The sequence below is a fragment of the Sturnus vulgaris genome, chromosome 1, assembly GCF_052056855.1.
Source record: "Sturnus vulgaris isolate bStuVul1 chromosome 1, bStuVul1.hap1, whole genome shotgun sequence".
Classification (NCBI taxonomy): domain Eukaryota; kingdom Metazoa; phylum Chordata; class Aves; order Passeriformes; family Sturnidae; genus Sturnus; species Sturnus vulgaris.
Genome location: NC_142243.1, coordinates 109,065,874 through 109,086,896, shown reverse-complemented (window position 1 = coordinate 109,086,896; position 21,023 = coordinate 109,065,874). Strand labels below are relative to the sequence as shown.

Genomic DNA, 21,023 nt, shown 5'->3' with positions numbered 1-21,023 from the left:
GGGGGCTCAGACTCATGCTGTGTCTTCATCTGCTCCTGGCCCAGACTCAAGGCCGGCTGAAGGAAGAGGTGAGCTGTGAAGTTTATGGGGTTTATGGGGTGCTGACCCCCCTCTGACAAGGGCAGGCATTTCCTACAGCTACCAAATTTCCCTCCTGCATCCTCTCGGTGGGCTCACTACTGAGATGAGCTTTGCTTTCTACCTTCTGCTGGACTGCTCCAGACCTAACCCAGATGGGGAATAATGGACAGACTTACAGCTAAACATGGAATGGACAGAAGGCACCTCTGCCCTGCTCCTATTACCTCTTAAAAAGCAAAAGTGGTCTGCTTATTGCACCACAAACCAGCATCTCCACAGAGCCTGCAGTTTTCTGAACCTTGATGAACTTGAGCTGTGAACACCACACAAAGCACAGAGATCTTCCACAGATGTGGCTTCATGTGCTGCTTTGGACCTTGCAGAAAGGATGGTTCTGATCTGAGACCAGCAGAGATGGAGCAAAGGAGGGTTGGATGACAGGGAGAGACCTGAAAAATGATCTTTACTTTGATGAGGCAAGAGAAAGACAATGAAGATATGTTTACTCTTTTTCTTCCTCCTGCAGTATTTCAGCTTATTCAGACCCTCACACATAGCAAACTCATTACTTTGAGCCCCCCAAGTGTTCTCCTAAGTTTAACTAACCTTGATTAACAGGTATCAGTATTGAAATTGTCAATATGCTGTAGTTTTTTCAGCTCCTGTGTAATGAGCAGAAGAACGTGATGTTGGTTTATTTGCCTCCCCTTAAAACTGAGCTATGCTTCTGCTTTCTGCAAGGCACCTGGAGTGAAGAAATTTTGTATAACACTGAAATCTGCACATGGTTATTTTTATAAATTTGCAAAAGAGGTTAAATATGTAGTATCATTAAAGAAGAAGAAATCTGTTTTCTTAAGGAGACAAGTTACTTTGAGGCAGCCAGAAGACTGTGACTGGGGCCTTGCAATACAGTGAGCATAGGAACCACTTTTCAGATTTTTGGCTTTCCAGACCTAGGAAACAATGTTTAGAGCACAAATTTCCAGATGGAACCTACATGCAATCTAGTCCTACAGGTCTGTTTTTGAAGTTGTGCTGTTAGGTAGTCCTGCACACTGAGCCAAATCCAGCTGGGATGTATTCACACAAAGCACATTGGTTTAAATATAAACATCTGTGCATGCAAGCAGGGATGTGTAGTAACTTCTGGGGACAAGTGAATTTAGCTGTGCACAGATGCTGTGCTGAAACCTGGACAGTGTGTGTTTGGATTAATCTGGCTTCAGACTCTACAGTCTTAATTAAGGATGTCTCCCACTCCAAACTCGAGACTTCCAGGTGAGATTTAAAATGAAATCACCAGTTATGTGAGGCATTATACACCAGATTTCCACCCAAAGCAATTAACTTCTAGAAACAAAGGAAGAAAAATACCTTTTGGCTCTATATATTGTTATTGCTTGTAGCCAGACTGTCCTCTATCACATGATAAAGCAGAAATAAATGTAAGGAATGTTTCAGTCAATGGTTGTCACTACAAACACAGATGGTCTGAAATTATATATTCACCCACTAACAAAACACAAAAAGCAAGGTTTTTTTCTACCATTGAGCACTACCAAATTAAGGGCATATTGATCATAACAAGCCTGGCAAGTAAAAGCTTCCATGTCCATCGACTGATTCAAAATGTAAAATTTGATAGAATTTTCCATCTTCCCTGACCAAGACCTTGGAAACAAGCACACAGACACATGTTACATAATGCAAACCAATATTCATTTTCAAAATGTTTAAAATTTCAGGTTTTGAAAAATATGCAGTGAAGCCCTGTTAATCAGACCCTCATGCCCAGATATCATTAAAGGAAAACAATTCTGCCCTGCTTTTTTGTGGCATTTTGAAACAGCTGCTAGAGAAGACACAAAGTCTTGCTATGCTAGGCCTGAATGTCTGCACACAACTTTAAATACAAAATCTCCTTACAAGCCTCAGTTGGGCTGAAGCAAAGTGGATCCCTGAGTCTTGCACTCCACCTACTACAGAAACTTCAGCGGCCTCCATTAAGAGTCACAAGCTGAATCATGAAAACACATTCACATCGTATTTATTTAAGACATCAATCTCTCTCTCTCTGGCTGAGTGGGTGGATTTTCCAGATGCATTCCTGACTGAGCTGAAAAGTGTCTGCAGGACACAAACCTCTCCACACACCCACTGTGCAACTCCTGTCCGTGCTGGCTCCAGGCACTGAGTGAGACTCCTTCCCACTCACGCCTCTCTCCCAGCCTCTCTCTGCTTTCCAGAGTCTCAGCCCACTCACTTAACCCAGGCTGGAGCAGGACAAATGGAAATTTCTTGGCTCTTGGCTGCTTCACCTAAGGTTTACCCATAGACAGAAGGCTCATTGAGGCTGGGTAAAATTTTAATCCAAGCTTTATTTATGCTAATCTTTTGTAGTGCAGCACAGTGGAGTTTGAATTGGTTTTGACTTAGCAAAGCAGCATACTGTTTCCTTGTTAGTGTTTGCAATGGGACAAATCACCCTAAAATGTTCACCCTGTTCTTCATTTGTGCTATCCCTTATACTGCTCTCTCTCTCACAGGCTTCTTTAGGCTTTCCCCAGCTTTTATATAAGACATATTACAGAGATCTGGAGTTGACAATATTATCTATGTAGTAACTCAGAATGATCAGGGTGGTGATGCTCTTGCTCAGCATGGAAGTCCTTTCCGACAGCATTGGTGTCTCCTTGTTATGGCTATTTTTAAGGACAGGTGTCTTTGAAGAGGTGGTTGCCTCAGATCCCTAAAAGTAGCTGATATGACTCTTACCCTAAGTCCTATATTCAGTTTTCATATGGAAGTCAATCTTCAGACAGAAAATTTTCTCTCTGAAAATTATTGAGAAATTTTTCAAGTACAAAAATGTGATGTAGTTGCATTCAAAATGTTAGCTTGCCAGGACACTGGCCAGGCTCAGGGCTTCTGAATAGAAGACAGCAGAGATATTTAGGCCTGGGTCTAGGTCCAGGTCCCACATTCAGGTCTGAATGAAGCTGGTTAAGTTTCACACCTTCCTTGTAGTGGCTCCCCCAGGAGCTTGGGAAACCAGGCACAACCACACATACAGCTACAGTATAGGTTGAGGAAATTCCTAAGAGATAAAAAGGATCCAGGATATCAAAGTAAGCAGCACATGACAGGTATGTGTTTAATCTGTGTGTGTTGTTAGATTCACCCAAAGAAATAGCCTCAAGGGAATACAGCACCCACTTTCTCATGGGAAAGTGTCCCTGTGTCGCTTTCAGATAAAATCATTATGAAGAAGGTACAGAAAAGCCAAAGATCAGTTGCAGACATCTGAGCACTTGAAAGTGTAAAGTTAACAGCATGCAGTAAAGAGCAAAGTATTGTAGCAGCTGGCTACAAATGCAGATTTGTATTTGGAATAAAGCTTAAGAGAAACTCAAGAGTATGGTGATACATTCTACAATCCCATGGCAGTGCTGGCAGAGCCCACTAACATGTATTTTCAACTATTTTCTCCTTCCATCTCGTGATGGCTTCATATCTGAAGTTTTCATTTCTGCCACAGTTTTCCTGAGTTACTCCTTTGCATGGAAACATAATGGTACCAAGTGCTGAAAACACAGTGCTCATTTTCCTTCCAAGACAGTAATTTCACAGGTAATTCTGCTACAAAGTTAAACAGCCCAGAATGCAGCCTAGGTGTTCTGGCAGCAAGCTGATGTTACCAAACATCATTATTTGTCCAGCTAGTTTACAGGGAAATAAAAACAAAATCCCCAGGTGTCACTTACAGTGTAGCCAATGTTTTTCATTCCTCTCGTAAATACAACGTGCTGTTCAGCCCACACACCTATTTTATAGCTCTAATGAAAAAGACAGAGCAAAATTCACACATCACGGTGACCACACTGCCTTTCCATTCACCCCTGTAAAAGACAGAGATTGATCAAACAGGTAGGGCTCCAAGCATGCGAATGCAATATATGAAGAAGCATGTCAAGAATTTTAATTGTTTTAAATAGGAGAAACCCGTAACTAAGAGAAAATAGATTGCCTACATAACAACACACAGCTGGAATGACTTTATTCCCCATGGCACTGCTAAGAGGCCTCTTTATGGGCTTGGATTAGAAGTGCCTTTAGCCAGGCACAGCAGGACAGGTTGGAGAGGGGCAGCCTCAAACCCACAGACCCAAAAGTCTCAGCTCTTTCAGCTCCTGACTAAGTTAGCACATAGACCTGATAACTTCCTGGATCTTGCTATTGCTGCCTGACACTGATGGATTTCTCAGGGTCCACCAACTTATGTCCATCTTTATGAAGATAGGTGGTTTGAACATTCCATTTATCACACGTACTGACGGAGGAGGGGACACACTGGTGGCACAGGGGTACCTGGACAGCTCCTGAGCACGTTTCTCTGTAATGGCAATACTGCATATATGTCAGCATTCTTATATATTTATTTATTGAGACTTCAGCTCCCTGCCAACTGCTCCAGTACTGGGAGTACGTACTGGAAAGGAAAATAAAAGAAAGAAAAAGAAACTGTACATAGGTGGTCCCTCCCCGTGCAGCCCCTGATGCTGGCATTGAAGCCCCAACACAAACCCAAGACCAGGAGGGTGCTGAATTCTCAGCTGCTCAGGGCTCACCCTAGGAGAGGGCAGGCTTGACCCCCTTACACCTTACTGGCCATGGCAATTAAAAGGCTCATTTCAAATGAAATTTCTTAGCCTAAAATGAACAGCCACACAGGCACCACCATTCAGTGGGGATTTCATACCCCAGGATGCATGCAGGCAAAATCCTCATCTGTCAAATATGGCCAGATCAGTGAACTGGAAGCAACGTGCCTGACTTTGCTCTGGCTTTGTGAGTGTGAGTGACCCTGTGACTTTTTATTAAGCCATATGATTACACACTGCAGGCATACAAATGAAAGAATGCCCAGGGAGGTATGTGGTTGTGGCACCTGAAATCCCTCACTGGTCGATTACAACCATGAAGAAAAGTTGACAAATTCCTAAAGCTTAGAATTATTTTTTTATAGAGGCTTAAGTTTTGCGTGGATATTGCACACCACTAGGCCGATGCCAGACATTTTTTTGGTGTTTGTTATTAGAGATATGAACAATGGCCTGGATTTCTTCACAGACAAGGACTAAAATTATTCCATCTGTGCAGTGTTAATGAATAAATGCTATTCCTGAACTATCACAAAATTCTGAGCTACGAATTTTGATCATGTTTGAACAGCTACTTACAGGCACAAACTCCCCTGTATTTTTTAAAGTCTTTTCAGAAAAAGCTTTGTATCTCAAAGTTTTCATTTTTGCTGTAACCTATTCACAACACTTTTATCAGCTGTACACTCAAAAATTTCCCTAGTTATATTTTATTAAAGGTGAAGAAATAATATGTAACTTCTTACTGTACAAAATACTATAAAAAGGGCACAGAAGAAAATAGTTAAATTGATCTTGTTCAGCTGTTTCCAAGCCACTCATCAGGGAATAAAACCCCCTATTTTACAAATATATTTTTAAACCAGTTTTTCCCCCCCTCACCTTTTTTAGTATAGCAGATTTCATTACTGCATGGCAGGATGATTCATCCATTCCTGATCCACAAATTCCTGGACTTGATTGTTATACCTGGAATCCTGCTTAGGAGCTAGATTGTTGTAACTGCACAGAAGAGGTATCCTGACCCAGTCATATCTTATACAAAACATACCTAAAGAAGTACCTGCCGTCCTTGAGGGGGTCCCCTGGTAATTTTTATCCCCCTTCCATGTCAGCTCTTGACCTAAGTGGTGTGGGGAAGGCTGGAGGATCAGTGCCTTGGTGTGCACTGGACCTCCGTGGGGACATGGGAGACTGTCCCCTACTGGGAGCTCAGCAGGGAAGAGGGGAGGTGATGGTGAGGGGTACCCTGACTCACTGTCTAGAGCATGGAGGGGACCAGGGGCGTTTCTGTGGGGAACAGGCTCACAGTCTACAATTCTGGCTGTGTTTGCCAAGGGCAAAGGGTAATTATCTTACACAAGCTGTTTAGTCTTCCACTTATCTACAGTGCACTGGTCCTATCTTCTGATTCCTTGGGAAGCTTCTCTTCATCAGCAGGGCTTTCAGTTCATTTCTTTGAAGTCTGTTCTCCAAAACATTACAAGTGTGCTTCGCAACAGTTCAAAGACCATCTCCTCTGCTTTCAGCAATTCCATACTGTACCATAGCTTTGAATTATGCAATCAGTAATTTAACAAGAAATTTCTACTTAAAAGACTCTATTTCTTAAAGCGTAGATTTTAAACTCTTAAACATTAACATAAGGAAACAAAATGCACAATGAATTCTGCATCTATTACCTCAGAATGCCATGAGTTGGGAAGATCAGATCTTCTACCTTGGAGTCCATTTGATCCCTTCTATTCCCTTGCCTGTCAAGATGCCCAGAGCCTGAATCCCAGAGGAAAGAGGCAAACCCTGCCAGAGAGCTCATCCTTCTGTCTACCATCCAGAAACTAGTCTGTGCTCTCATGCCTGAGATTTAGCATCCCCAAAATGTATCATATTGGAAAGGAAGTTTTGCCCTTTCCTCATTCATTCTTTCCCAAAGTGAGTTGTGCATGAGGTGGTACAAACCAGTGACACTGATTGATGAAAGAGTTAATATTGGTAGGAATCTGGTAGAGGAAAACCAGTGAGAAGGCTTAGCTTGCCATCTGGAGCAGACAACTTTAAAACAGCCTGAGAAATGGGGTTGAAGATGAAGTAACTGGGATAAGAAACACGCTTTCTCACTTTTTCAGTGCAGCAATCTGGAGGCATTGCAGCTGAGCAACTTCTGGCAGCATCCCTGCACATCTGTAGCATCCATTGAAAAGAAGTAAACAGCATCAGTGAGCTGGAAAGACTGTTTTCCTTACTGACCCCCTGCAGCAAATCTGTCCCAAGCTCAAAGGAGAAAAAATCTGATGTGTATTTTCCTAGGTGTTGTCTGCATCTGTATTCATTATTCTTTAATATGTTAGTGTGTATGCCCAGTATGCTTGGCTTACTATGACCAGTTAATGTTCTACTAAAAAATACAGTAGCGTGACAAATTCTCAGAAATTAACTTATTTGAGAAGGAAGGACAGAATGATTCAGAAAAAGGGGAAGTGCTACAAGACAGTGCATATTCAGTCCTCTTTTCAAAAACTTCTTCCCCAAAATGAGAATTGCTGGAGAACGCCTCTCTCCTTCCCTCCTTCTGCTGATCTCTTCCTTCCTTGAACCAAGCTACAGGCTCTGGCTGCTAGGCAGCTAATAATAAACTCCTCAGCTGAACTCTAGGAAAGCAACTTGGTCAAAGTTTTGCCTGCCAAATGCTGACCAGCACATGTTCCCAGCTGCCAGCAGTGACTGACTGCTAGCCACGTTTTTTGCAAACCAGCTATACTTTAGCCTTCTGCCCCTCAGAGCCCATTTTGCTTCAAACAAGACCTCCCAATTCCAAATGATGGAGTCAAAGGTACTTGACTCATGGTCTATCTACCATGTCTCATGTCCATGGAGCATAAAGGGACTTCTCCAATCACAATATATTAACACAACTGCTCTTGCACTACGACTCCTGAACAAAAACCCCACTGCTGTTTTTATCTCTTTCCACAACAACAGGCTGTACAGGAACAGCGCTGGCATTTCTACAGTGCCACCCAGCAGACAAACAGGACTTCCTTCAAAATTATCTTTTATTAAGGTTTGTATAATAAAACTTGATTCTTGCCTTGGGATTCCCCCTTATTGCCTTATTTTACCAGGAAGGATGCAGGGCCAAGAGGGAACGCTGAGACAGCAGGGTAACATTTCCTCCTGATCAGGCAGCTCAGCTGCATTTTGGCCCCAAGAGCAGCCTCTGGTGCTTCCCTTGAAATGCTGACCCAGCTGTTCACTGAGTTTAGAGTCTTTAAAAGTCGTGCAGGTCACCCTTCTGTCTGGAGGAGCCCAGTGCCAGGTGAGGAAGCAGCCAGCACTGCTGAAGGCACGAGGCTCCTGCTCTCTCCAGAGGCTGCTCAGAGGCTGCCTGGAAATGCAGAAGAGACTGTAGAGGTGGGAACACACTGAATCAGGTTTTCTGAAGAAGAGGTAATGAACCCTTTAAGGGACACAAAAGCATGAGCACCTACAGTCAAACAGCATGTAGGCTGGTGCAGGGATCTGTGGAAACCAGGCCAGCCCAGCTCCTCCCTGAGCTGCCCCATGATGCTGGGAAAGATGATGAAGGTATGAGAGGAAGTTTGGCTCCAAAACAGTATGGAAAAAGAAGGCTCCTTGGATTGGGACCTAATGAATTACACAGCTCTCACCAGTGCCAATGATCCCATTCCCCCTTTAGTCAAGGCTCTTCTGTACTGCAGATATTTGGGATACATCCCTGACCACAGCAATGTTGTTTTCCTGAGGCATAAGGCAGTTATGGTTGGTTCTTAAGGGTTTAATTACCCTGACTCCTCCTCTTGTGGTGAAATCTCCTACCACTTCCAGGCTGCCAGTCCTCTCTTCCCTCCATGCTGCCCAACCAAGCACAACAGCACAAGCATTTCTGGAAATGGTCTTGTATTTTTAAGGGGAGAAATAACTCACCTTGGTAGCATCACAATACCCAGGAGAAAGAAAGAAATGACAGCAAGTTAGTAGGCAAAAATCCCATCACATCACAACAGCACACTTACTATTGGGACAGTAAGGATAATGGAGTACCCACTCCTCACTAAGATCTTGTTCACTGCAGGAGAGTGCAGACCAGGGGTAGCCAAGTGGAGAATAACACCAAGGGAACTTATTTTTATAGCTGTTAATGAATACCAGTATGTTTTACTTATTTGGAGGTGACGAACAGTTAGCATTGCTTCCTATTTTTCAAGATTTGCTTTTTTGTATTCCAAGGCTTAATCCAGAACAACAACAACAACAAAAAAAGGAAACAAACAAAAGGAAAACAACAAACAAAAAAGGAAAAAACCCTGTGTGCTGCCTTATGGAGGACTTTCCAAGCCACAGATGCTGGCTCTGTGGTTGGCTGATCTATCCAAAATAAAGCTCAACAGCAGGGAGCAGTGGAGTAGTTCAGGGGGGAGAAAAGGTCATGCGAATGTGATCCCCACCTCCCAAACTCCACATCTCCTTACACTGCCTCCCCCTGCGTCTTCTGGGATGGAAGGAATTTTTGACTTATTTTTCATTTTTATTTTCAGCCTGACTTTCCTATCTACTTGCCAGCCGGGGTCATTGAAAGTGACTCTTGCTGCAGCCACTTTCCCAGGACAGAAAAAATGAGGTGAACTATTATAATGATGGCTTATAGGTGAAAAGGCAGCAGTAGCTTTGATGATGAGCCCCTTTGGCTGCTCCAAGAGAGAGCTGGAACCGTGGGAGCTCAGAGGCCACCATGTCACCTTCCCCTTGCCACAGCGACAGGCATTCTCCTGCCCTGGGTGAAACTGTTGACTGCAGAGACTGAAATGTTTTCCCAATGGAAAGAGATCACAAAAGACTTGAAAACACGGGCCTTGAAGGCTGCTTAACCCCTGTGCACAGATGAGTGGCACTACCCTCCTCACATGAGAAGGCCATTTTGGGTGAACAAACATAAAAAAAGAGGAAAGTGGAAAAAGGAAAGTGAGTGACCTCATTTTAATAATTTTTGACATCAGAATGCATTCGTACCATATACTTTTCCCTTTCCTTTGAGAGGAGTGCACAGCCTATGTCGTGGCTCAGCTGCTGGTACAACTTCTGCAAGTCTACAGGAGATCCTGTGAAACTACTCTGGGGAAAACCTACAAACTGCTGCACATCAGGCTGGGGGCTGAAGCAATGCCCAGCTGGGCAGAGGACATATAAGAGGCATGGCCCCTTTTTTCACAGCCAGCACATTCATTTCTCTTCAGGTGTGGGCTTCAATTTCCTAATGAAAGAATTATTTAGGAAGCCTTATGCTTGCCAAGAAAATAAACCAAGTCTAAACATCACACCTTCCTCTGGGAGGACATTGTATGTTGATGATGGGACTGCACCTGTATGCCTCAATGCTGCCAGCAAGAAAGTTTTTCATAGCAAGTGTTTGATTTACCCTAAGTACAATCAAAAGCAAGCTGAAAGACTGCTATCACTTACCAAACCTCTTGTAGCCGAAGGACTGCACCTCCTCCTCCTCTGCAAAGTCGTCTGCAGAAAGAAAGACACAGCAGCAGATTATTACTACTACCACTGGAAAAGGATGAGAAGTTTTTTATAAGTGAGTGTTCACAAATTAATGTAAATTTACTTGGTTTGCTAGGCATGCTACTACTCTTGTCCTCTGCTGTTCCTATCCCAGCAGATGGTTCAGAGCCTTTCCCCCAGTGAGAATCCCCAGCAGAATTCCAGATTACACACTGTGCAGGTTTATCACCTGGCAGCCATCCTGAGGCCTGCTTGGCCAGCTAAGTACAGACCAGAGCAGATATGTCCCTCATCACAATGACAGCCACAATTGTCACCAGTGGGCCACTTGGTCAGGCTTGCCTGGACCACAGGAGTCAGAAAGGATGGTTGGACATCCATCCATGCCTCCCATGCATTTTCAGCTTGGCCTGGAAATATCATATCCGATAAAACATGGGAAATAGAATTGTTAAACTCAGGTGAGAAAAATAAAAACCAAGATGGTGAAGATTGTGAAAGGTCTAGAGTGGAAGCCTCTAGTGTGAGGAGTGGCTGAGGTGACTTGGTGTGTTCAGCCTGGAAAAGAGGAGACTGAGGGGACCCCTCACGACAGTCTACAGCTTCCTTGTGAGGGGAACTGGAGGCACAAACAATGGTGATAGGACCCGAGGGAATGGAAGTTGTGAGGAGCTTTATGCTGGCTGTTAGGAGAATATCAGGCTCCCCAGGGAAGTGGTCACAGCACTGAGTTCAAGCAGTGTTAGGACAGTGTGCTCAGATACATGGTGTGATTCTTGGGGCTGGCCTGTGCAGGGACAGGAGTTGGATTTAATAATCCTTGAGGGTCTCTTCCAGCTCAGGATAGTCTATTATTTGGTGATTCCATTATGCTTTTTGTTCTCATCTTTACAGCTACCAAGCAGTAATATGCTAATAATCACAAGGTTATTTTGTCAGAAGCTGAATTTCTCTCCATTTCCTTCCGTTAGCAAAGGAAAAGGCTGGCATCAGCAGAAATAAATACACCCATGACTTTTTATAAAAAAAGAATGTTTGTGTTCGTGCGTTCAGCCTCCTTCCACCAAGACATCCCCTCGTTCTGCAGAGACAGGAAAGGCAAAAGCTCTGCCTTGTCACCAGCACCAGCCTCTGCATCAACTGCTGGGAGGGCAGCACAGCCCAGGCTGTTCTTCTCCCACTTCTGTGTTCCCCAGAGGGAACATTTAATGACTGGTGGAGGAAAAGCAAGCTCAACGCAGATAAACATGTGGTGGAGTGAAAAGTCTGTGTCTAGTTAGACCTTTTTTGCCCACAGACTTACTGCACATGATTGGGCTGCTCTGCATCACGAAACAGGTGCCACAGCTGACTTGGGACAGCACAGAGCCTTGGGGGGATGAATTCAAAGGTAAAGATACAGTCTGCATCCAGGCTCAGCAAAGCCTAAACAATTTGTGTGCATGTCTCCAGCAGGAAATCTGACTTTTCCTTCTGACCTGTGAGGTGCCACACACAGATGTCTGAAGGACACTTTGCCTGAAGCAGCAGCAGAGTCCATGAAATGCATAATTTTGTAGAACATCCCCCTTTACTCAGACAGCATTATTGATTAAACTGCTAAAACATATTCTTCACTAGGTAAGACATTTTGCTTACTGCCAGCAGTGCTCCTGTCCATATCTTTAGTGAGACCCCCAATTCAGATGTGCATTTAAGAAATGGAAGAGCCAGTAGATGCTCCTTAAGGCAAAACAAACATACCCTGGTTTTGAAGACAGAAAGAAACCTTAAAATAACCAAACCAAACAAACCCTCACAATTGTCCCAAATGTTATCTGAAGACAAAGCCCTCCAACTAAACACGACAAATACTAATAAACCACAAACAGTCAACAACCAACTTCTCATCCCAGCAGTGAGCCACTCAGGAAAGATCTTCCCCTCTTGCACAAAAGATAAAATGCTGCACAAAACAAGATAACAGCTCCAGAGACCTTAGCTTCCTGCCCTCTCCTGCTATCAGGCTGCAACACAATCGCCTCCTTTGTTTCCCAGGAGTGTAACCTGGCTTATCCCGTCCATATCTGGTGTCTACAGCCAGGCCACCTTTAAATCCTGCAGCTTCATCCCACACCACATCTCCAAAATCTCCCTCCCAGTCTGACAGCCCCTTCCCTACTTTTCCTGTTTTTCATGCTTAGACCAACAGCATTGAATTTTACAACTTTATTCACATTTTTGTTTCTTTGGCCATTTCGGTATATGCAACACGTTTATATATGAATATTTTATACATTTCTATGCACACATAAACTTTTAAATATATATATATATGCTATATGCTTTTCAGTATTTGCAATGCTGCATGTTATTCGTTATTCGTAGGGATGGGTTTTTTCCTTAAGCTTTGATTACATTATAATTATTCATTATTCAATTTTGAGGAGCACTTGTGATATTTGAAACCAAGAAGTGGAGACGGGAAAGGACAGTTATGTCAAGTGGTGACTCGTCTCCCCGATCACTAAAATATCAAACATCATCTCTGTGAGCTGATCTTGCAAGGGGCAGTCAATGTAATTTTAGGGAGAGTCTATGAAAATTAATTAACAGACAAAGCTCAATGTTCTTTCAGTCACAACTGCAATTTCGCTGAAATCATGTGCAAATATAGTACTTTACAAGATTAACTGTAATTTAACAAGCTTAAGGAAAATAAAGATGGAAGAAATTAATAAAGCAAGCTTAGACTCAACATTCATAAATCACAGCACTTTGGAAAAAGAGACTAAGATGGGTTGAAAGTCCTATGTCAGAAGAAGTCTGCGTTTGAAATATCAAAAATTAAGTTGACAAACAAGCCTATAAATTTAAGTCCCAAGGCAAAGCCCTGCACCCAGCCTGCTCCTCCCATGCCTGTTGGGCAGTATTGCCCTCACTGGAGGCAGCAGAAACTTGATCCTCAGCTCCCTGTTCCAGTGTTGGAAATATTAAAATTTTGTCACAAGTTCTACAAAAATCTCAAAACTTCCTGATATCTTCAAATCAGAAAAATAGAGGAGAACCTGTTTTCATTGAAAAGGTAACAGCTTTTCTAGTGAAAACTATGAAAATGTGATCTGTTATGAATTACAGAGGTTAAGAAAATATACACCAAGTAAGAAGGTAAATACTATGAACACCTCTAGTATGTTTTAATGACTTATGCTTTTAAAGGCAGTATCAGAAATCACTGTGGCAGAAATTAATAAGCCTTGAGCACCTGTGACTGATCTTAGAAACAGAAATTCTGAATTTTCACGTCAGTGGTGCCCATGCTTGAGCCAGGCTGAACTGGTGTAGGAGAGGTTTGTTTGACATTTTGAAAGCCATAGGTTAGAAATATTTTTCTCTAGTTTAAATCCAGTCCTTCTCAGTTACAAAGAGGACTGGAATGAAGGCAGTATTTCTGTTACATACACATGCATTAATATGCAGACAAGGCTTATTTTCATGGGCAAAAAGTATGAAGGGGAGACTCCTCCTTGAAGCAGACAATCAAGCAGAATTTGTTGTTATGTCCTGGTCACAAGAATTAACTCTAGTATGGGAGACCAGCCCTAACTCAGTTATAAGACCCTCAACTGAGCTCTCAGCTGTGAACCAAAAGATAGGAAATCCAGAATAAGAAAGATGAAGAAACATTAAAAGCTGGTCTCATTCCACTGACTTGTACAGAACTCTGGCAGTAGGAAGGTCCATAAAAAAGGTGAACTTCGGGCAGAACAGAAACATATGTGAGCAACCAATTGTATTTAATCCTGTAGAGGAAGGGCCACCAGAGATCTCCTGTTTTATTGGGTTTACAAGAGTCTCCTTGGATGCTTGAACAGATTGTCATGGGGAGCTTACAGCAAAGTGCTACAAATCACTGTCTCACTGTGGCTGAACAGCAATACATCACATATTTTAAGGAGTCAGTGCAAAATAAGAGTTCTGGTCCAAAAAAAGTTAAAAAAAAAGGTATTTTGGCAATATCCATGCCCCATTGAGTACCAATGCCAAATTCCACTTGCCCTCCAGTTATAAGCTATTACTGCAACACCTCTAGTAAATACAGTTGTAGAGTTAAATAAGTTACAGCATAATGCTTCAAGGCAGTGGGAATTATGAAAAGGCAGTTCAGCTGGGGATTAAGGCAGCGAACAGAGGGAATTCATTTAATCTAAAACAAATTAGACTCTCATTTGATTAATTTACTAGTGGCAAAGCAAATCTGTGGAGTAGAACTGTTTAATTTCTTGTTCTTGTTCTTAAATCTTAAGTAAATTAATCATGGATCACTTCTGAGTCACTCTGAGGTCAAGCAAGAAAGAGCTGGCCTGAAGCCAAAATAGATGCTAAATCTGCCCCCAAGACAATACAGGGCATAAAACCACGGCACCAGATCTGAGGAGCCTTTGGTGCAAGGTGTTTTTAGGGAAGTTGTTTCCATTTTAGCCCCTTCCTTTCATGGGTGTCATTGTTGGCATATGGAAGGTGTTAAAGAAAGCTGCTAATGTACGTGTCCAGCTGTCTCCTTTTAACAGTACACCTTGCTTAGCCATTTAAACCTAATCAACTAATGAGGCAAACAAGACCTCAGAACCATTAGAGAGGCTGGGTCATATGGTGGCTGCAGACACGGGGTATCCACTAATTTCGAGAACACTTGTGTTCTGCAAACATGAATACAAAGTCCTTGTTTAAAGACCTTGTCCGAAGTCTTAAATGAAGAAAACAAACCAATATTCTACATTGCATTTCAAAATCTGGGAAAATACATTTCAGGAGATAATGAAGGATCTGGGCTGAAAATTGTCATGCCAAGTTTCAGCTCAGATTTTAGAAGTTCCTTTATAACCCCCTGAAAACTCAAATTACAGTAAATAAGAACTTACCCCTAAATACCAGGCTGGGTACTCAGACTGTAAGATTAATTTGTAGTAAAAATGACATGCAGTGTAAGAGTTTCCTCTAAAATAAATCTCTCTTTCTCAAGGGCTTTAATGGTTAGACCCCTGCCTTTCCTACTGACTTAATGGGAACTATAGAGCTATATACCAGTGCAACTCCATAAAAATAATTCTAATATTATCAAGAAGAGATTTTTACTTGTACAGTTTGGAAAGAAGCTGTGCTCATTAGCTGAAAATCACAGTATTCCACTATTTAACCCATGAATCAGCATGGATGAACAACTCTGCTCAGAACTGTGTAACAAGTGTTACAATCTCCTTCATGAGAGATTGCTTGCAGTGTCAAAAAGCTGCTTCTGCCGGCTCTCTCCATCTCAGCACTTTCACTGAAAGGCAAAACTCGTCCCCTTGTAAAGTTCCTGTAATATTAACAACTGTTCAGGCAGACAAGAACAGCGACACCAATATCTTTCTCATATCACATTTCAAAAGCTTTTTGAGCTGCCACCAGATTTATATGCATTTCTGCTCACTATTAACTGGGTCTACATCCAAACTGCTGACCTGGAGGTGAAATGGAGCCAGCAGAAGCACAGCAAGCAGCTGTGGCCTTCAGATGTTGATGACTTCATCAGTCTAATTGGTTTCCACTGGTTTTCATAGCTATTATTCTGGACAGTCTCCTGCTTGTGCTAATGGGCTGCTCATTCCCAGCTCTCTTCACAGATGCTTTATTTCACTTGTCCTCTTGTTCTGCCTTTCTCCACTACTTTTTTTTCCTTATAGGCCCTTTTCATAGTCAAGTCTTTCTCTCTGCCTCTATTTTGATAAGCCCTCCCTCACAAAATCCTACCCCACACTTAAAGCATTTCCTGATTGACAGGATCCCAAGCTGACATGTCACACAAGCAGTCACTGTTGTTGGCTGGGTGTGTTGTGCCCACATTATCCACCCCTTCCTTTGTCTGGCTTGTCATGCAGCAAACTCCTTTGGACAGGGGTTACAGATTCTGCAATTGCAGAGTACCTGGTCTTTAAGGCAGCCATGGCAGAGGTTCAGCTGAGGCAGTCCTAGAAGAGAGCCCACCTCCCTGCATCCCAAAGCATCCTTTGGGATGTCGTTTGAGCTTGGATTCTGGCAACAAAACAGGCTTTTCCTCAGCTCTGTCCAACTGAGACTGCTGATCTGGGAATTTATCTGCTTATCTTAGCGACTAAAAGAGGCAATGTCCTAGATCAGAGATCTTCCCTTGGTACTATCCTGTGACTTGGATGGTGCCTTCCATCACCTAACACATGCATAAAACAAACAAAATCAATAATCATGACAAATGGGTGCACTTTGATATCTTGGTCTTCATCTGTTATCCTACTACTGTGCCCAAAAATGTGAGCACTTACATTAGGAACACACAAAAAAAAAGACAGGAGATTGTGAAATTTAGAGGTATAACAACAATCACTCTAGTTTTGCTTTTTAGGCACAAGATGCAGACAGTAAATAGGGGTAAATAAAGACAGTAAATTTTGTTTTTGAACAAAACTTGTTAGCCCATAAATGCCATGGAGCATCATTACCATACCAGGGTCAGGAGCAACTGCATGATGTGGAGGATCAACCTTAGAAGTTAAAAGTTTAAATCATATCGTATTTCAGAAAAGTGATTTAAGAGCAAACAGATATGCTCTCATTAGTGCACTGAAAAAAAAATCGTGCCTCCCTGTCTGTATGTCAGAGGAGGCAATTAACAGCAGTATTAAAGTGGCATACACATTCCTAACAACACATGTCTCTATTACCTCCCATAACTCATTCACTTTGTTCCCCAGTGATGTCCCAGTCTGCACCTCAAATTTATGCACCAAAAGGGATTGCAGTTTTTGGTGGAAGCGGTCAAACTCCAAAGACAATTCATCTTAGGTTGCTCCCTCACTCGCACAGACCACACTCACATTATGAGGAGGATCAGGTTCACTTTCCATGCCTTGTAAAAAGCGTCTTTATTTTGCTTTCCAAGGGGGAGGGCTGGAAGGAGAGATTCTCTGTTCTGACATACAGAACCTCAGGATAAGGAAGGTTTTGTGAAGCTGAAGATAACTGGGTATGCATCCTTTGCAGTACTGAGCTGCTTTCATCCTTGACATTTCTCTCAGCTCTCTTTATTTTACTCTGTTTTATCTCTGCAAGGCCTGATCAGCTCTATCTCTCTGGAAGATTACCTTTCCTTCCTTATCCTAGCAGGCAGAAGTGTCTGAACCCTTGGGCACGACAGTCTTTCAGTGTGGATCTAAGTAAGCTCTTTAGTGGTTGTGACAAAAAAAGGGCTCTATTCAGCCCTCAGCTGTAGCAAAATCAGTCTAAAATTAATCTGTGTTATCCAATGTGGGAGAAGAGTTACAGGAGACTTTAAACAACTCCCTTCTTCATAGGGATAGGTTTGTCCATGCTATTCTTAGTCCTGGCTGGGAAAAGTAGAATTGAACAATTACAAGTTCTCACTGGAAACGCTCCTGTCATAAATAGCTTATATGCTAATTCTGCTCAATATCCTTTGTGGTTGTATAGTAATATTTCTATCTGTGCAGTAACAGATTTCTCTTAATTTCATAGCTCTGTTTTTCTCTGTATTGTTAGTAACACCATGCTTTGACATACACTTGCATCTTTCTCATCCATATGTTTAAAATCCTCTGTGCTACCAATCAATTCAGGACACACACCGACTGTATAGTAGCATTGCTCAGGATTTGTTCTGTGTTTTATCACACATTTATTATAACTGCTCGTGCCTTTGAACTTCTGCTGTAGGGTCCTGTGACATGTCCAACACACACCACTCAGACCTCCTGCATATGTTTCATGTTTATGTCACTATATTCATATAAGCTCTGTTATAAATGGACTAAGGAAAGGTTACTGGATCACTCTACTTCTAATCCTTGGTTTTCAGAATGCTTTCTGGCTTCTGCAAAATGCTCTGGACTGGATTTTTTTTTAAAATTCTTGGTTTGAAGTTTCTATCCCGGAAAGACCTAGTTGCAGATGACTGTTCATTTTTGTGCACACAAAGGACAGAGAGAGAGAGAAAGAGAGAGAGACTTTTCTGCAGTGTTACAAAATTGTAACTTTTATTCCTTTATTCTTTAAAATTAACAGAGGCATCAAAACAGAGAGCAAGACAAAACCTGTCAAGAAGGTAAACATCATATAAATATATTATTTAAGACTTCTCAAGGTAGTCAAGAAAGAGCAACTAAACTTGCACGCATAGTCGGGTTTCGCTATTGCAAATTACATCCAGGCTCTAAGTCCCACAGAAGGGACAATTTCAGCAATACAGGCTGATATGTAAATTAATTGTCTGATAAAGTGTTCACTGTGTGAGGCCAACTTGGGGTAAACTGAAAGGGCATGTCCTGTGAGAGCTCGGTGTGCTCTTATCTCAGTGTGCACGCAGTGCTCCGAGCCCCTTTGAGGTACAGGGGTCGAGGCTAAGAAAGGCTGGCGTTCAGGCCAGGCTGCTCCCGAGGCACCACGGGCTTCACTGCTCCAGTGGAACACAACCAAGGACAAACCTGCTTCTCCCCCGCCCATCTTTTTATATCAAATGAGAGGAACGGCACGAGACAGAATATTTGATGGCATTTCCAGCCCTCAAGCACATCCCGCTCCTCAAGCACAGGATCCCAGATGATTTGTCCTCCAGCACCATTGCTATACAAGTTGTGCATTGCAAGGTGCTTGTGATGGAAGAGGAGGAAGAGGTGGTAGTGGTAGTGGAGGAGGAATGAAAAGAAGCAGCTAAGCTACTTGGAGCATCATTAATTAAGAGCTTCTCTGTCATCCTGGAGCAACAGTCCCAAAATGACCACCTTGACTCTGCTGTTGCCTGATTTTGGGCATTAGTATTACGTGGTTATCCAAACCGTACCCATATTTCAGAGGAAAATACTTACCACCAGCACTGCCGTGACAGTAGTGATTGTAGAGAGTTTAAAGTAGTTAAATTACAAAATATATTGCAGCTTTATGGGAAGAAGTTCTCAGTTTTAAAAATGCTTGTCCCTGTCTTAAATTAGGGCCAATGTTTTCGAACATGTCGTGGTGTTTGAGTATGAGGAAGTTGTTTTCATTTGTTTCCCAGGCAACGAGTGCTCCTACATACCCCAATAAATAACTATAACTTAGAAGTATCATTTGATAAAGATAAATCTGACCCTAAAGCAGTCAAAACCCTATATAAATCACATGAATTATTGCTAAAAAATATGACAAAGTTTGTGAGCTCAGTGTTGTTTGCTGGAAATAAAACTGCCAACATATTGAACATAAACTTCCATTTGTTTTACTGATTTAAAACATAACACATTACAAACACCAGCAATGGGAAATATAATTTATTCCTTACAGATATTTAGTGATGTAATTATTTAAATATTCCTCCATTCTCTAGAGAGGGTAGATACAGAGACAGCTGCAATCAACAGATCTTTTTGTTTTTATTGAGAAAAATGTGTAACTATACAAAGTTCTACAGTCCTACAATTATCACTACCATCAAGTTTAAAGAGAAAAATATGAAAAGCCAAGTCTGTACCCAGAAAAGGAAATCACCAAGTCAAAATTTAGTTTGACTCTCTGACTTCTCTAACACTGGCAAAAGCACCCAATGTGATTATTTGTTTGACGCTTTTCTTTTGCTATTAGCACAGTCATTCAAGTGTCCTTCTTTGCATGCTTTATTACTGATTTCTGTAACTCTCTGGGGGAAAGAAATAAGATGGCTGTAATCACTTTTAGGGAAGCCAAATGGTAAGGACTAGTACTCCCTCTTGATGGAGTGTGGGGCACCAGCGAGTGCTCCCAGGAGCAGGAATTACATCTTCCCTTTGAATGCCACTGCTCTGCTTTGCAAAGAGCAGTGGAAGCAGAACGGAAGGAGATACAAGTCGGATTACATGTTATTCCCATCCTTGGTCCTTTGCATCCCACCTCTCCCCAAAACCCCAAAGAATGGAGTGTAAGGCTTTCAGTGGTAACAGGCACAGGTTTGTTTTACCTACTACCAGATCCCCCTGGTTTTGGTTTGTTCCTGCCCTTACAGCTGATGACAGAACTTTTGGCATGAACAGCCTATAAATAAAGAACATTGTAAATACATTATTTTTAATATATTGCACGGCCCTGGAGAGACACCATGCTACAATGTCAGAAGTAACTTAAATAGTGTGTGGGTGGGCTTGCAAAATAAATGCCCCCCAAAAGTTTCTCCTCCCTTCAGGCAGCTACTCTGGCAAGTGAATAAATAATCACATCATTTGGTGTCCTAGGCTCTGGAAACTCAGTGTAACTATCATGAGGTTTACTGGCCTCCTGGCATCTGGAATAAGACTCTGTCCAAGAACAGGCACAGTGGTGCCCAGAAGCAATATTCATATATGTATGTCTTTTCCTTAAGCTTATTTTTGCCTCTGAAGAAAAACTGGATTCAACTCTCACAAAGCCCCAACAAACTCCTAAACTTTCCATAATGTCCTTTGATGTTTTCATTGCAAGTATTCCCCTGTGTGTAAAGCCTTTTGCTTTAAGACTGTCAATTTTCATAAACAGAAGGCTTTCTTGCACCCCCCCATACATCTTTACTAGGTTACAGTGTAGCAATTTGGCAATCTGCTCCTTTATTTCATTTTAAAGTATGTGATACCTCTCAGTCACATCTTTGTAGGACAGGATCAAATGTCCCACCCATTTAAAACAAAAAGAGAAGGGAGGAAAAAAGAGAAAAAGGAAAAGAAACAAAGTTTCAAGTTTGAACAGATGCAAAGTAAAGAC

The 21,023-nt window shown here is 42.2% G+C and overlaps 1 protein-coding gene across 1 annotated transcript in view; it reads right to left on the bottom strand.

Moving 5' to 3' along the window:
* The window catches only part of COLEC12 (collectin subfamily member 12), a 96,589-nt gene that overhangs the window by 74,629 nt on the left and 937 nt on the right, over positions 1-21,023 (bottom strand). Inside the window, exon 2 of the mRNA XM_014871272.2 lies at positions 10,224-10,274. Within this exon, the coding sequence (XP_014726758.1) occupies positions 10,224-10,274 (51 nt within the window). The remainder of the gene's footprint in view (positions 1-10,223; positions 10,275-21,023) is intronic.